Source organism: Crotalus tigris, unplaced genomic scaffold (assembly GCF_016545835.1).
Source record: "Crotalus tigris isolate CLP2741 ecotype Arizona unplaced genomic scaffold, ASM1654583v1 scf7180000024119.3904262, whole genome shotgun sequence".
In the NCBI taxonomy this organism is placed as follows: Eukaryota; Metazoa; Chordata; class Lepidosauria; order Squamata; family Viperidae; genus Crotalus; species Crotalus tigris.
The window spans coordinates 134,472-149,402 of record NW_024100396.1 but is presented as its reverse complement, the minus strand read 5'-3'; the positions used below and the strand labels follow the sequence as shown (position 1 = coordinate 149,402).

At 39.9% G+C, this 14,931-nt stretch overlaps 1 protein-coding gene across 1 annotated transcript; it reads left to right on the top strand.

Annotated features, from left to right (window-relative positions):
- Positions 1 to 2,044: 2,044 nt before the first annotated feature.
- LOC120298700 (interferon-inducible GTPase 5-like) lies at positions 2,045 to 9,373 on the top strand. The gene is made up of 2 exons (XM_039322681.1): positions 2,045 to 2,110; positions 7,692 to 9,373. The coding sequence occupies exon 2, from the start codon at positions 7,719 to 7,721 to the stop codon at positions 8,904 to 8,906; it is 1,188 nt and encodes a 395-aa protein (XP_039178615.1). The 5' UTR covers positions 2,045 to 2,110; positions 7,692 to 7,718; the 3' UTR covers positions 8,907 to 9,373.
- The last annotated feature ends 5,558 nt before the right edge of the window (positions 9,374 to 14,931 follow it).

Sequence of the window (14,931 nt, the reverse complement as noted above, 5' to 3'; positions counted from 1 at the left end):
CCTGGCCCTGGCTGGCCAGGAGCCAATGTACAATTTTGTGGTGGCCATCTATGCTGAAACACATTCAGTCTTAGCTCCATAAGGCCATCTGGAAACAGCGAGGAACCAGCCCCTGCGCATCGGCCCCGTCCCCTGGATACATGCACCCTTGACATGAATGATGTAGAGCTGGCCACGCCCACCCAGTAGGCTGCACCTACCCTGGCCACACCTACCTGGTCGCCTGAGGGCAACAGCAATGCTGATGCGGCCCTCAATGACATTGAGTTTGACACCCCTGATGTAGATAATCAAGTGCGTTGAATAAAAGTTGGCATTGATATTTATACAAAAAGAGTTTCTTTGCTATTTACATTTTAGTCTGTGTGATTTCTTTCACAAGGTTATGTTCAGTCTTGGTTGATTAGATATGTCATTTTTGGTACAAGATGACATTTGTCATATTAGTACGAGGTTATAATTGTCATGTTTATTGGTTTTGGTTACTGATTGTGAATCCTCGAACCTTTCCTAATCCCATCTCATTGTTTGCTCATCCGTTTCACAAGGAATCTGGCAAAGGGGAAGCTTAGACAGTGGACTGGGCAATCCAATCAGTTCTAACATTTGGTGGGTTGTTCCTACATAGTTTGGTTAATTACTGGCTGATTTGGTGTTGAAAACCTTTTCTTATGAATGGGATTTACTTTGAAGGTTTCCATCATTTTATATTCTTAAGCTGCCATCAGGCTATGATCCCCATATGTCCCCACCCTGGCTACACAGAAACCACAATAAATACCAGGTTCACGTGCTCACTACAAATTAAGTGACCAACACAAATGTATATCATAGTGCTTTAGTAAAATAGAGGGGATGAGGATAGAATCCCAAAGGAAATATAAGAGGGAAAGGTGGATAGGTCAAGAGGAAGGAAAGACTGAGAGAGTTGTGGTGGGATGAAGATGTTGAAGACCCTCAAAAAAAGAGGTGAGAAGTTCTTAAAGGAGCCATAGGCAACATATAAAGCAGTTATGGATGTCATGGAGGCCAGAATAGTTTCAAAAGAGCAAACTAGGGCAATGGGAGGCAAAGCTAGTCCTCATTCTGCTCACCCACCCTCTCCTCCATGCTTCCTGAGACCTTCCATAATGGATCTACTCAGTGCTTTTTTTCTAAAAAAGGTACTGGAACTCACACATATCATACCTTTGCCTACCCTTTGCCTACCCTACAAGGTTCCATCCCAAAAAGGTGCAGAACTCCATTCTGGGTGTTCTATGAGAAAAAAAGCCCTGGATCTACTGAATGCTATACTTTTCTGAAGATAAAGTGACAACTTGGGGAAGGAAGCAAAAATGTGCTCAATGTGTATGGATGAATGTGTAGGGCATTCTGTTACCCTTACGCTCTTATCCAAAGGTGGATCAATCAATCAATCAATCAATCAACCATCCAACCAACCAACCAACCAACCAACCAAACAAACAACCAACCAACCAACCAACCAACCAACCAAACAACCAACCAATCAACCAACTCACCAATTGCATAGTGTGTGGAACAGCCTCACTGTTTCTATCCCAGAGTGAACCAAGGTGGACACAGTAGGGACTGGAGATGGCATAAACTATTTTGAACTTATTTCCTGCTCTTTTCTTACAGCCTTCCTTTAATTTCCTTTGCTTGTCACTCTTTTTCTGCGTTTTGGATGAAAATGGTTATCCTGCCAGGAAATAATGAAGTTTTTCGTGGACCAGTCTTTCCTTTCATTTTCAAAGTGTTAAAATACTCTCTTCGAGCTTGTTGCATGAATTTATTCAACAATAACTGATGTACTACAGCAGCAGCAACAACAACAAAACTTTAGGTCCTGCCCTGTTCCCCACTCTTTTTTGGGATAGCTCTGGATTTTGGAAATAATTTACTGGGTGAAAGATTCTGATAGGCAGAACTGCATGGATAAGAAATGGGAGGAGTATTTGATTATTTGCAAAAAGCAATGCAAATAGCCCTTAAGAGTATATAAGGGGGTTTCAGTCCTTCTCTCTGAAGAATTTGGAGACTTTGGGCAGAGATCGATTCCAAGCTGCGTGGACATCTTTGACAGCTACTCATTTTAGGAAAGCAAGTATGCATTTGTGCACTCCCTTCCCCTCTCTTGGTTTAATTATTGTAGATTCGGTACTCCTTGCTTTTAAATTCTAATCTCTTTTCAGTTTTTGTTGATCTTCCTATTAAGTAGTCTTCAATACCATTTCCCTTTGCACTCAAAATGTGTGCCCTGTGCCTTGGAATCTGCGAATTGCTAAAAACCCCTCGGGGTTAAGGGTTAAGGAAATGAATGGCACCCTTCCCCTCAATTTTCTGGACCCAAAGTTTTTTTGTGGGTGGCTCTGAGGAATCAGCTGGAGAAGCAGCAGACAGTTCTCCCCTGCATTTAATGATGCCTTCTTCGGGTTTACACTGGATTTGTAGGCTGGACTTTGGTGTAGATAATAACTGGATTGAGTTATGTTTGTGCCAGGCAGTGATTTTATTAATAAGAAAGGAAGACAATAGAATATGCATCAAAAGAAAAAGCCCATGGGTTTTGAGTGATGTCAGGGGGAGGGATTGGCTTAGCCTGGCTGGGGAGGAGAACATCTGGAAAGCTTCTCCCTTGTTACTGGGTTTTCTCCCCCCCCCACTTTGGACATTGCCCCAGGCTTATTGGTGTTGCGATTATCAAAGGCACCAGTTGTAATGGTCTCTGGAATGACCTTGGGAGACAGGGCAGCGACATACAGGAGTGGGAACAGTCAGGTAAAGGGCAGCTCAGCCCAGACCAGCAATGGAGCTGGAAGAAGACGCCCAGGAGAGAGAATGCCTAGTTTTCTGGCAAAGAGGAGAGAGGATGGGGACTGAAGTACTTTCAGGTTTGCAAGATTGATGTCAATTTAGGACAGTGGTTCTCAACCTTTTTAATGCCGCGACCCGCCCAACCGGTCGTAAGTCGAGGACTACTCAACCGGTCGTAAGTCGAGGACTACTCAACTGGTGCAGCACCATTTGCAGAATGGGACTTTTGGCGGGCTCGGCAGGGCAGAGGCAGCCTGGACAATTCCTACTGGCTTTTGAAAGTCAATAGAACTAGACTCTATTCAAGAGAGTCTATTCTATTGGCTTTCAAAAGCCAATAGAATAAAAGGGAGTAACACAGCTAAGGAAAAGGGGGGAAAAAATGGCGTACTGCGTTGTTTGGCGACCCCCGTGAAATGGTCGTTCGACCCCAAATGGGGTCCCGACCCACAGGTTGAGAATCACTGGTTTAGGAGTTAGACCAGATAGGAGACATGACCAGATGAGCTTATGAGACCCTTGCAAATCTGAAAGTGCTTCAGTTTCCCTCCCCTTCCCTCTTTGCAACCCCCCCCCCCAGGGATTGTCTCTTCTGAGTGTCTGGCCTCACCCACATTCCCCCTGCAGACTAAGCTGCCATTTATCTGCCTGTTTCCTTGGTTGCCTCTTGTTGCCGTGTCCTGCAAGTTCATTCCCTGTTTCTTCTGCAGGACAGTAAAAATTCCTGGAAGATCAGTTCTCAAGCCTCAGGGTCCCAACAGCAAATGTTAGAGGTTCAGAGGAGATTGCCTGAGCCCTGTGGGAGGAGGCTGAGCCCCCCACTCTGCAACAGTGGCCAAAGGATCTCAGAGGTAACAAAGCTCCTACAGAAGCTTCAGTGAATCTGACGCTGGGTGGCTCCAGACTGATATCCGTGGAATGGAGGTCCTCCCTTAAATAAGGGGTCCTCAAGCTGGGCAGCCCTGATCTGGCTGGGGAGGACTCTGTGGAGAACCATAGAGATGACTTTGGAAGACTACCCAATGACAGTTCAGAAAACAGGATTTAAGGCAAGGAGAGGAAGAGAACATTGGAAAGAAACTTAAGCTGATTCCTCCTTCACTGTCCTGGATGCAGGGAGGAGGGACTTTATTTATTTATTTATTTTATGAGACTTATATACCGCTTTAAGTGCAAGCACTCTCTAAGCGGTGTACACCAGTAGGCAATGTATAAGCAATGTATGTGTGTGTGTGTGTGTGTGTGTGTGTGTGTGTGTGTATATATATATATATATATATATATATATATATATATATATATATATAATATATCTATATATATATTTAATATAATAATAAGAATAGTAAAGTTGGAAGGGACCTTGGAGGTCATCTAGTCCAACCCCCTGCTCGGGCAGGAAACCCTCCACCATTTCGGACAAATGGCTGTCCAGTCTCTTCTTAAAAACTTCCAGTGTTGGAGCATTTACTGCTTCTGGAGGCAAGCTATTCCACTGATTAATTGTTCTCACTGTCAGGAAGTTTCTCCTTAGTTCTAGGTTGCTTCTCTCCTTGATTATTTCCACCCGTTGCTTCTTGTCCTGCCTTCAGGTGCTTTGGAAAATAGCTTAATTCCCTCTTCTTTATGGCATCCCCTGAGATATTGGAATACTGCTATCATGTCCCCCCTTGTCCTTCTCTTCGTTAAACTAGACATACCCAATTCTAGCAACCGTTCCTTATATGTTTTAGCCTCCAGTCCCCTAATCATCTTTGTTGCTCTTCTCGTACTCCTTTCTAGAGTCTCAATCAACAATCTTTGTTACATCGTGGTTGACAAAACTGGATGCAGTTTCCCATGTGTGGCCTTCACCAAGGCCATTAAGAGTGTTATTAATCTTCCACGTGATTTGATTTCTATTACCTCTTTTAATGCAACCTAGCACTGTGTTGGCCTTTTTGCACGCTGCAGCACACGCTGGCTCATATTTAAGTGATTGTCTACTAGACTCCGGGTCCCTCTCACAGTTACTACTATGATCATGGTTGCGCACCTATGCTGTACTTTGTGCATTTGGTTTTTCTTGCCTAATGTAGAACCTTACTTTTTTCACCATTGAATTTCATTTTGTTAGATAGTGCCCAGTGTTCAAGTCTGTCCAGGTCCTCCTGTATCTTAAGCCTGTCTTCTGGAGTGTTGGCTATTCCTGCCAGCTTGGTGTCATCTGCCAATTTGATGAGTTCCCCATCTATCCCTTCATCCAAATCGTTGATGAAGATGTTGAAGAGTACTGGGCCCAGAACAGAGCCCTGGGGCACCCCACTACACACTTCCCTCCATATAGATTCAGTTCCATTGAGGACCACTCGCTGAGTACGGCCGGTCAGCCAGCTATGGATCCATCTGGTGGTGGTTCTGTCTACCCCACATTTTTCTATCTTGTCAAGTAGTATGTTTTGATCTACTTTATCAAATGCCTTACTGAAGTCCAAGTAAATTATGTCCACAGCATTCCTCTGATCCACTAATTTTGTCACTTGGTCAAAGAATGCAATAAGATTTGTCTGGCATGATCTATTTTTGACAACCCATGTTGGCTTTTAGTAATGACTTTGTTTGATTCGTTGTTGATATCTTTCAGATCTTCCGAGGTATGAGGTCAGGCTGATAGGTCTGTTTAATTTCCTGGATCATTTTTTTCTTTTTTGAGATGGGAACTTACATCAGCTCTTTATCCAGTCCTCTGATAGTTACCCTGTGTGCCAGGTCTTTGAAAATATAGTTCAGTGCTCCGATATTAATCTGCAGTTCCTTGCGAACTCTGGGTGGTAACCCATCTGTCCCTGGTGATTTGAAATCATCTAGGCCTGGACAGGTGCTCCTAACCATTTCTTGCCTATCTTAACTTGTGTTTCTATTCTGTTTTTTATGGCACTATTTTTGGTAGGTTGGTCTGTTTTTCCTCTTTGTGTAAAGACAGATGCAAAAAACGAGTTAAATAGTTCTGCTTTCTCCCTGTTGCTTGTCACCTTCTTGCCACTTTCACCCACTAATGGACCAATCATTTCCTTCACTTTTTTCTTGTTTTTTACATGTTGAAAGAAGCTTTTTTTTTGTTATTTTGACTTTGGTCGCAAGTCTTAGTTCATTTTGAGACTTGGCTTTCCTCACTTCATCTTTGCAGGCTCAGGCTATATTTGCTGATATTCTGACTTAGTTATGTGCCCCTCTTTCCACTTTCTATACTTGTTCTTTTTATCTTTCAATTTGTCAGAGAGTTCTTTATGCAGCCATGCTGGTTTCTTTTGAGAGCTTTTATTTTTCCTCTTTGTTTGTATTGTGCTAGACTGTGCTTTTATTATCTCATTTTTCAAAATTTCCCAAGCTTCTTGAGTTGTTTTCCCCTTGAGGATTCTCATCCATGGAATCCTTCCCAAGCCCTCTCTAAGTTTATTGAAATTAGCTCTCTTGAAGTCTAAGACTCTAGTTTGACTGTGTTCTATTTGTTATGCTTCTATAATGTTGAATTCTAATATTGCATGATCACTTCCTCCCAGGGTTTCTATGGCTTCAACACCGTCTATCATTTCATCTCTGTTAGTGAGAATTAGATCCAAGATGGCTAATCCCCTAGTTCCCTTCTCTACTTTTTGGGAGACAACGTTGTCTGCTAGGTTTGCCAGGAACCTGTTTGATCTTCCACTTGGTGCGGAGTTTGTCTCCCAGGTGATGTCAGGGTAGTTAAAGTCCCCCATTACTATTGTGATGTGCTTCCTACATACCTTAGTTAGCTGACTGGCAAAAAGTTCATCTATTTCCTCTGTTTGGTTGGGTGGTCTGTAGTATACACCTATGGCAATGTCATTTCCCCCCCCTTTTATATTGACCCAAATGCATGCATATATATATATGTTTTCTGAGGTTTTCGCGGGTATTTGTATGTAGGTCTTTGGTTGTTCAGGTTTTCTCCCGCGTAAAATTGGAAGTGTCTTGGCAACGTTTCGACGAAGTCTCATTCGTCATCTTCAGGTGGTGTTTTCAGCTTCGTGCTTTGAGCAGCTAAGACCACACATTGCTGCCATAAAGCACCGAAGCTGAAACACCAGCTGAAGATGACGAATGAGACTTCGTTCGAAACGTTGCCAAGACCATTCCAATTTTACGCGGAGAGAAAACACGAAACAACCAAAGACCTACATATATATATATATATATATATAATATATATATATATATATATATTTACATTGCCCCCAACAATCTGGGTCCTCATTTTACCTACCCCGGAAGGATGGAAGGCTGAATCAACCTTGAGCCGGTGACATTTGAACCGCTGACCTGCTGAACACAGTCAACTAAAGTGGCCTGCAGTACTGCACTCTAACTGCTGCGCCACCTTGGCTCTGATGGAATCACCATCAGGCTTCCAAAGTTTTGAAACTAGAGCTTTGTAGGCATGAGGGATAATTCTTCACTTTCATTCCCCCCCCCAAAAAGTATCCTTTGTTATTTATTTTTTAAATAGATTATGTGCCACCAGGTAACTGGCCTCTCCTGGCCACCACATAAATAGATTTTCTCTTGACAATCTACCCCTAACCTGCTCTTTCAAGACTTGTAATTGTGCATTCATTGGCATTGCAATTTGCTGTTAATCGTCATCTTCTCTTCTTCCTTTCCACTTTTCCCAGCATTAGCAGAGAGCTGGGTCTTCACATCAAGTACCCAAAGTAGGATAATTTGAGCCTGGACATTTGCACCTCTGGGTTGATTCATTTGCTGATCCATTTTCTTGGTTGTCCAGAATATTCTCTGGGGTCTTCTCCAACCTCAAATATGAAGTGCCAGATGTAGCTGAGAAACATCCCAATGTCTTTCTTCCTTTCCAGATAACCTGTACAGAATAAAGAGCAACTATGGGCAATAAAATTACAAAGGATTTTCTAAGGAGAGAATTTGAAGAGTTAAAGAATGATATGAATCAAGGCAATATCCCCAAAGTGGCAGCAGAATACAAAGAACGTTTAAATGAAATGGAAAAGCTGCCCTTTAATATTGCAATTACTGGACAGACAGGATCTGGTAAATCTTCCTTTGTCAATGCCTTCCGGGGAATAAATGATGATGATGATGGGGCAGCTAAGGTTGGGCCAGTAGAAGAAACCATGAAGCCAGAGGTATATCCCCACCCTTCTTTTCCCAATATTAAATTATGGGACCTTCCAGGAATCGGAACACCTACATTTCAGGCAACGGAATATCTCAAGAAAGTCCAGTTTGAAAGATATGATGTTGTTATTATTGTTATCTCTGATCGTTTCACTGAAAACGATGCTTTGCTGGCAAAGGAAATTGAAAGGAGGAGAAAGAAATTTTACTATGTGCGTACCAAAATAGATGCCTGTATTGAAGCTGAAAGGAGGAAAAGGACTTTCAACTTGGAGCAAACATTGGAGAACAGCAGGAATTATTGTGAAGATAGTTTGAAAAAGGCAACTAAGCTGTCTGCAAGAGTATTTCTGGTATCCAACCTGCATGCACACATGTATCATTTCCCTCTCCTGCAAGAGAAAATAGCCACTGAACTTCCTGATTACAAGAAACATGTTTTAAGACTGGCTGTGCATGTTTTCTCAGAAAATGAATTGATGAAGAAAAAAGAGCTAATGAAAGCCTATATAAAGAAGATAGCATGGGTATCTTGTGCTTGTGGAGCGGTACCTCTCCCGGGTCTCTCTATAGCTTGTGATGTTGGAATTTTGATAGATGCCCTGAGACGTTTCTGTCATGTGTTTGGCTTAGACGATCGGTCCCTCCATTTTCTGGCACTTCAGACGGGAAAAGAATTTGAAGAGTTGAGGTCGGCTATCAAGAAAACCCCGTTAGCCAATACAATAAACACAGAGCTGGTATTTTCTCTCTTGATGAAGTCATCTCTTTGGGTAACTGTGTCAGTGGTGGAACTGGCTCTTGATGTTATACCTGTTATTGGTTCTCTGTTTGGTGGAGCGAGTTCATACCTTGTCACCTGTCATTTTCTGAACAGCTTTCTTGATGATGCTGTGGAAGACGCCCAAAATGTTCTGGCAAAACTTCTTGAGTGATCAGAGTCCCAGAGAAAGTCCCAAGACAACCCCAAAACCCATTTGAAGGGAACCGTCAAGCAATTCATCAAAATGAAAGCAGGGAGAAGAAAATAATAATACGCTTCAAAGCCTTATTGGAAGTATCTATCTGCTTGCTCCTTTTAGTAATTCTCTGATTGAAGTATGTGCTTGATCACCCTAGGAGGAAGTGAGTAAGTCTGTCTGCAGATATTTCCATGGGAAGTTAGAAATTAAATAATTATCCATATTGTTTTTTGAGGAATGCTTTTCTTTTCTTCTTTTCTCTCTTTGGCTTTTTTCTGTTATATTTTAGCAAAGTGGAGATTATTGTATGAAATTACAAAATTCATGATCCTTTATTTTTAAATATGAGGAAAACAACTCAACGGAGACTGTGTGGATATGTCATTAATGTTATACTTACCATTAATAGCATAAGTACAATAATTGTTTTTGGAAATATATCTCTCCTCTTAAATAAAAAGCATTTTAAAGAAAGATTCCTATTTTGTTATCCAACTATGTAACATTATCACTGCTGCCAGGAAACAGCCAAGTTCAGAATATCAAGGACCCATCATAATGCATTCAGTTCTACATATAGGTCATCTTCAGGGAGTTTTTGACTTATGACCATAACTGAGCCAGAATCTCTGTAGCTGTGAACTTAGTCACACACCTGTTAAGGGAATCTGGCTTCCCCATTGTCTTTGCTTGTCAGAAGGTCTCAAAAGGGGATCATGTGATCCTGGGACGCTTCAACCGTCATAAATATGAGTCACTGAGCATCTGAATTTGGATCATGTGACCACGGGGAGGTTGCAATGGTCATAAGTGTGAAAAACGATCACATGTCACTGCCACTGTCAGTTTGAATGGTCACTAAATGAAGTGTTGTAAGTTAAGGGCCTGTATTTTGGGTGACACACTTATTTTGTTTAAACCGTGTTCCCTCTGTTCAAATGTGTGGAAATATTTGGACTTTTCTCCTCTGCTGGTTTTCCCTGCCTTTTAGATAAGTTGAATTGCAAGAAGCCATAGAGGAATTTTCGATTCCTGACACACACACACAAACTGCCATTCTTTTTATACAGCCAATGGATTGGGATGCTTGATAGTAGCATTGGAATTGTGGTCATCCTGGAAGGGTTGGTTCCCTCTCCCAGTCAGTTTCCCCAGCCTTACTTTCCTGTCTTCATCAGAGCCTGTTTCCACTGAAAAAGGAATCACTTCTATCCTTTTCTTTACACCATTGGCCTGTAGACCGCTTTTCTCAAGGACCCATATTGTCTGTCGGACATCTCAACTTCATGCAGATTCTTAAAATAGGGGATGACTAGATAGCCATTTCTCAAAGAGGCTGTAAGGGGAGCCACAGATTGAGACAGGGGGGGGAAGGGAAATTTTATTTTATTTTTTAGAACAATTTTTATTAGTTTTTCCATTTTGCACCAACAGAAGCTTAAGAACCAACGCGGAGATATGGTTATTAATTACAAAAAGAAAACAATAGCATTAGACATATACAGTTCACACAATATTTCTTAAAATTTCTCTATCTATATATCATATTATAATCAAATTGATTCAAATAAAATCATTCATTAATATATCTAAATATAAATTCTCTTAATCAATTAAAACTTTCAACTGCGCAGTGTCTATTCTATACAAATCTATAATTTCTCACATATTTAAACTTAAACTGAAACTCTCCGTTTATTTAAGATATATTATAATCTCATTAATACATTTCTAAAACAAATTTTCATTTATATTGCTACATATGAATTTCATTAATCAATAAATGTTTAGAAGAGCTCATTATCTATCCCCAAAATCCTGTTTTACACTTTATTAATTTTTCAGATGTTAAAATTTAAACTAACCTATATATTTACTATTCAGGTACCCCAAGTTTCTCTTATTTAAATCTATTCTTTTTCAATAATTCTCCAATTAAATCTGTTCTTTTTCAATAATTCTCCAATTCCATCTCATTCCCCCCAAAAAGAACAAAGAATAAAGAGCAAAGAGAAAAGACAAAAAAAGAGAGAAAAGAAGCATATTCTTGCTACATTTCAGTATTAAATTCTAAATCATTTCATAATAGCCTCCCTTTTAACAAAATCCAAATCCAAAACAATCTGAGTCGCTATAAAACCTTTACCATCCATAATTATCATCTCAAATTTAATATTTATATCTTATTCTGGGTTTCTTCCTATTCCAAATAGGTTTCCATAGTTGAGTCTCTAGTTCTGCAGAGAGCTCTCCCATTCTTGCCTGCCACACTGAACACAGCAACAAGAGGTCTCTCATTGTCCCTTTTATTGGGCTGATATAAGAGTTACAGCTATTCTGAATAACTCGTGTCAGAACATCAGGGAGGGAAATTTTATTGAAGCAGGAGAGAAAGGAGCTTCAATTGATTCCACCTTAACTGTCCTGGGTGCAAGAGGGAGAGTGGGAGGGAAGTTCCCAGGAGGCTTTCAAGATTCAGCAACTAGATCAAGTAGAGTTCTCAGCATTGTAGTAAAACCTGTTTTTTGGCCTGGCTAACTGAGCATGCCCAGCCCCAAATTGGCCAGGTTTCTTCTAATATCTCAGTTCTAAAAGCTGCAGGAGTCATGCCCAATTTCTTTGATGAATCTTCTGTTAAGGAGGACTGCTGCAAAGGTTCAACCTGCATATTTTTTCCAATCAGCTGCTCTTCCAACTTTTCTTCCACCTTTATTTTACTTCTAAAAGCTCCACAAGTACTCAATTTCATTAATGAATCTTCTGTCAAGAGAGATTGTTGCAAAGGTTTAACCTGCATATCTTCTATCAATTGCTCTTCCAACTTTTCTTCTAATATCTCAGCTGTAGGTAATAAAGAGCCCGCCTTCAAAACAGAAGTATAAAAATCTTTCGCTTTTAAGATTGTATCAAGTCTGTAGCGTGTCCCCACATAATTCACCACTATTCCAGCCGGTATCTCCCATCTGAAACGAATCTGTCGCCTCTTAAACTCATCAGCCAGAAAAGCAAAATGCTTTCTTACTTTAAGAATTCTTGAAGGTAGTTCTTTCAGAAGTATAACATCCTGGGCTGCAATTTGAAATCTATGCTTGTAAAAGGCTTGTAAAATTTTATTACGAAGTGATCTACTAAAAAAATAAATAACCACATCTCTTGGCAAATTCCTCTGTCTTGCAACCCTTGAATTGACCCTAAAAACTTTTTCTGTCTCTCTCAATATTTCTTCAGGCTCGGATTCCAAAATAAGAGCTATATCCTTTGCAACCACTTGTCTCAAATCTTCTTGATTATTTTCCTGCATTCCTCTTATTCTTAAAGCGAACTCCATACTTCTATATTGTAACATAGTAATTTCATCCTGAATTATTTCCACCTTATCTTCTATTTTATCTTCCAACTTTTCAAAATTTTCTACAGCAACATCAATACGCTGATCCAAATGATCTATATGATCAGAAAACTTCTGAAACACAGACGCAAGATCTTCTCTCAATTTCCTAAATTTATTTTCAATAATTTCACTTATCACTTTTTCAATCCGTCGCACACTATCTTCCAAAGCGTCCTATAAGTCTTTAGGTAAAACTGCAGGTAAAGCTGAGAAAAGTGGTGGAAATTTAGACTCAACTTGCTGAGCTATCTGCATTACCGAAGAGGAGATTGAGGCTTTAGAAACAAAAGCTCCAGAATGCTTTGAAGCCATCTTAAAAAAAAGAAAAAAAAACCTCTTAAAATCTTATAAAACCTTTAACAAAAAGAGAGAGAGAAAAAAGGAGACAGAAGGAGGGGAAAAAAGACAAAAGCCCCCTGTGTATATAAAAAAAAAGAAAAAAAAAAGAAAATCGTTACATTGTTTCAAATTGAAGTTCCAGTCCTTTCACTCTTAAAAACAACATCTCAGTGCCATTTTTCACCCCTCTCAAATGAGAAAAGAGAGAAGATGAAATCTTTTCCAGAATTAAAGTCTCAAAATAATCACAGAGACACTTCCGGTGGATTTTGCGCGCGCGATGGCGGCTACTTTGTAGCCGTCTCTCCTGGGTAAGTGTAAGAACCGCTATGAACAGCAGACACCAGCTGTTCAGCGGTTCAAAATCCCCCTCCCGGGCATAGGGGGGGGGGTAGAGAGTGTCTGAATAGTGGTAGAGCCTCTTTTGCACCCCCCAAGTTTTTTTTGGGGGGGTGAAAGGAGTGCTCCCACGGAGTTCAGACTTGTCTCCGCTTCCCAGCTGTTTTTGTCCTCAGGGACAAAACGAGCCGTTGCAAACACCTCCGTGCTTAAAGAGAACTGGTGAGGTTTTTTTTATAAACGGACAGAGCTGAGTAGAGGATGTAGTTTTTGCTTTCTTTGATTTATTTGGATTTTAAGTTTTAAGACTTGCTTCTATTTTTATTCTCTCTTTTTATTTTATTATTATTTTTTTTTTCTCTGTTGAAAGGGAAAGTAAAATGGTGATCGGCAAATCTCTCGGTGTTTTTTTTTTTTTTTGAAGTTAGAATGCTGACCGGCAGGCTTTTTGGTGTTTCTTTTTCTTTCCTTTCCCTTTCCCTTTTTATTTTCTTATGATTGGAATGGTTGTTTTTGGTATCTCTAAGTATTTTTTTTTTTGGAACGGACTTTTTCTATTTAATTATTATTATTTTTTTTTTTCTTCTCCCTTCTTTTTATTGTAATGACTCTTTTTTGAAGGACTTTTTTCTGTTTAATTTTTTGCAATTTTTAAGAAGGAGTAAAGCTTTTTTTAATTCTTTTTCTCTTCCCTTTTTTTTTTCTTTTCCCTTTTTTCTTTTTATTATAATGACCTTCTTTGGAGGGAGTTATGATTTTTGAAGGAATTTTTATAATTTTTTAAGAAGGGCTAAAGGTTTTTCTTTAAGATGGCTCCAAAGCGTCCAGGGATTTCTACAGCTTCTAAATCAACAGTTTCACCCTCTTCTGGGGGTCAGCTAATAACTATGAAGGATTTGCAAAACATGATGGGAGATGTTATAATTCAAATTAGGGCAGAAATGAAAAAGATTTTAGAGGAAAATAATAAGATCTTGAGACAATATTTTGTTTTGGCTTTAGAAGGAGTTGCTTCTGTTCTTGAAAAGGTGAACTCCCATGTGGAAGAGGTAGCTGAAAAAGTGGACATAATGGAGGGGAAAATTGAAAGTATGGAAAAAGAAATGGAAAATGAGATTCTTCTGCTTCAATATGGACAAATGGAATATGCCTTAAGAATCAGAGGCCTGGAAGAGTCTTTGCAAGAAGATTTGAAAGAAATGGTTGCAAAGGACTTTGCAATGATTTTGAATAAAGAAAAAGAGGGAATACTTAGTGAAATTGAAAAATTATTTAGGGTTAACTCTGTGGTGGCAGCACAGAAGAATCTGCCAAGAGATGTGGTAATTTACTTTGGTAAAAGATCCTTACGCAATCAAATTGTGCAAGCCTATTATAAGAAGAGATTTCAAATTGCTTCACAAGATGTCATAATTTTTAAGGAGATCCCATCTAAAATTTTAAGAAGAAGAAAGGAGTTTGCTTTTCTAGTAAATGAACTTAAAAAGAGAAAAATTCTATTCAGATGGTATATTCCGACTGGAATGGTGGTGAACTACCTGGGGACATGTCATAGACTTAATACTGTTTCTCAAGCAAAAGATTTTTATACTTCGGTCCTGGGGGTATGTGCATCGCCATCTATTAGGTCTCAACAAGTCCAGATTGAGGAGCAGAAGACAACTTGTGTAGCACATAACTCCAAAGAAAAGCAGCAACAGAATAAGGTTAAGGAAGTTTCATATTCAGCGGTCTCTGAATCTCTGGGAGATGTTGGACCTACAAAGTCTTTGGAGCAATCTTCAAGGGTGGCTCTGGGAGAAGTTAGACCTACAAAGTTTTTGGAGCAATCTTCAAGGGTGGAATTGCTGCCTGAAATCGAAATTGGGAAATTTCAGCTTGAGGGGCACCAACAAGAGAGGAACGGGCAGAGGATAACTTGTACAACTT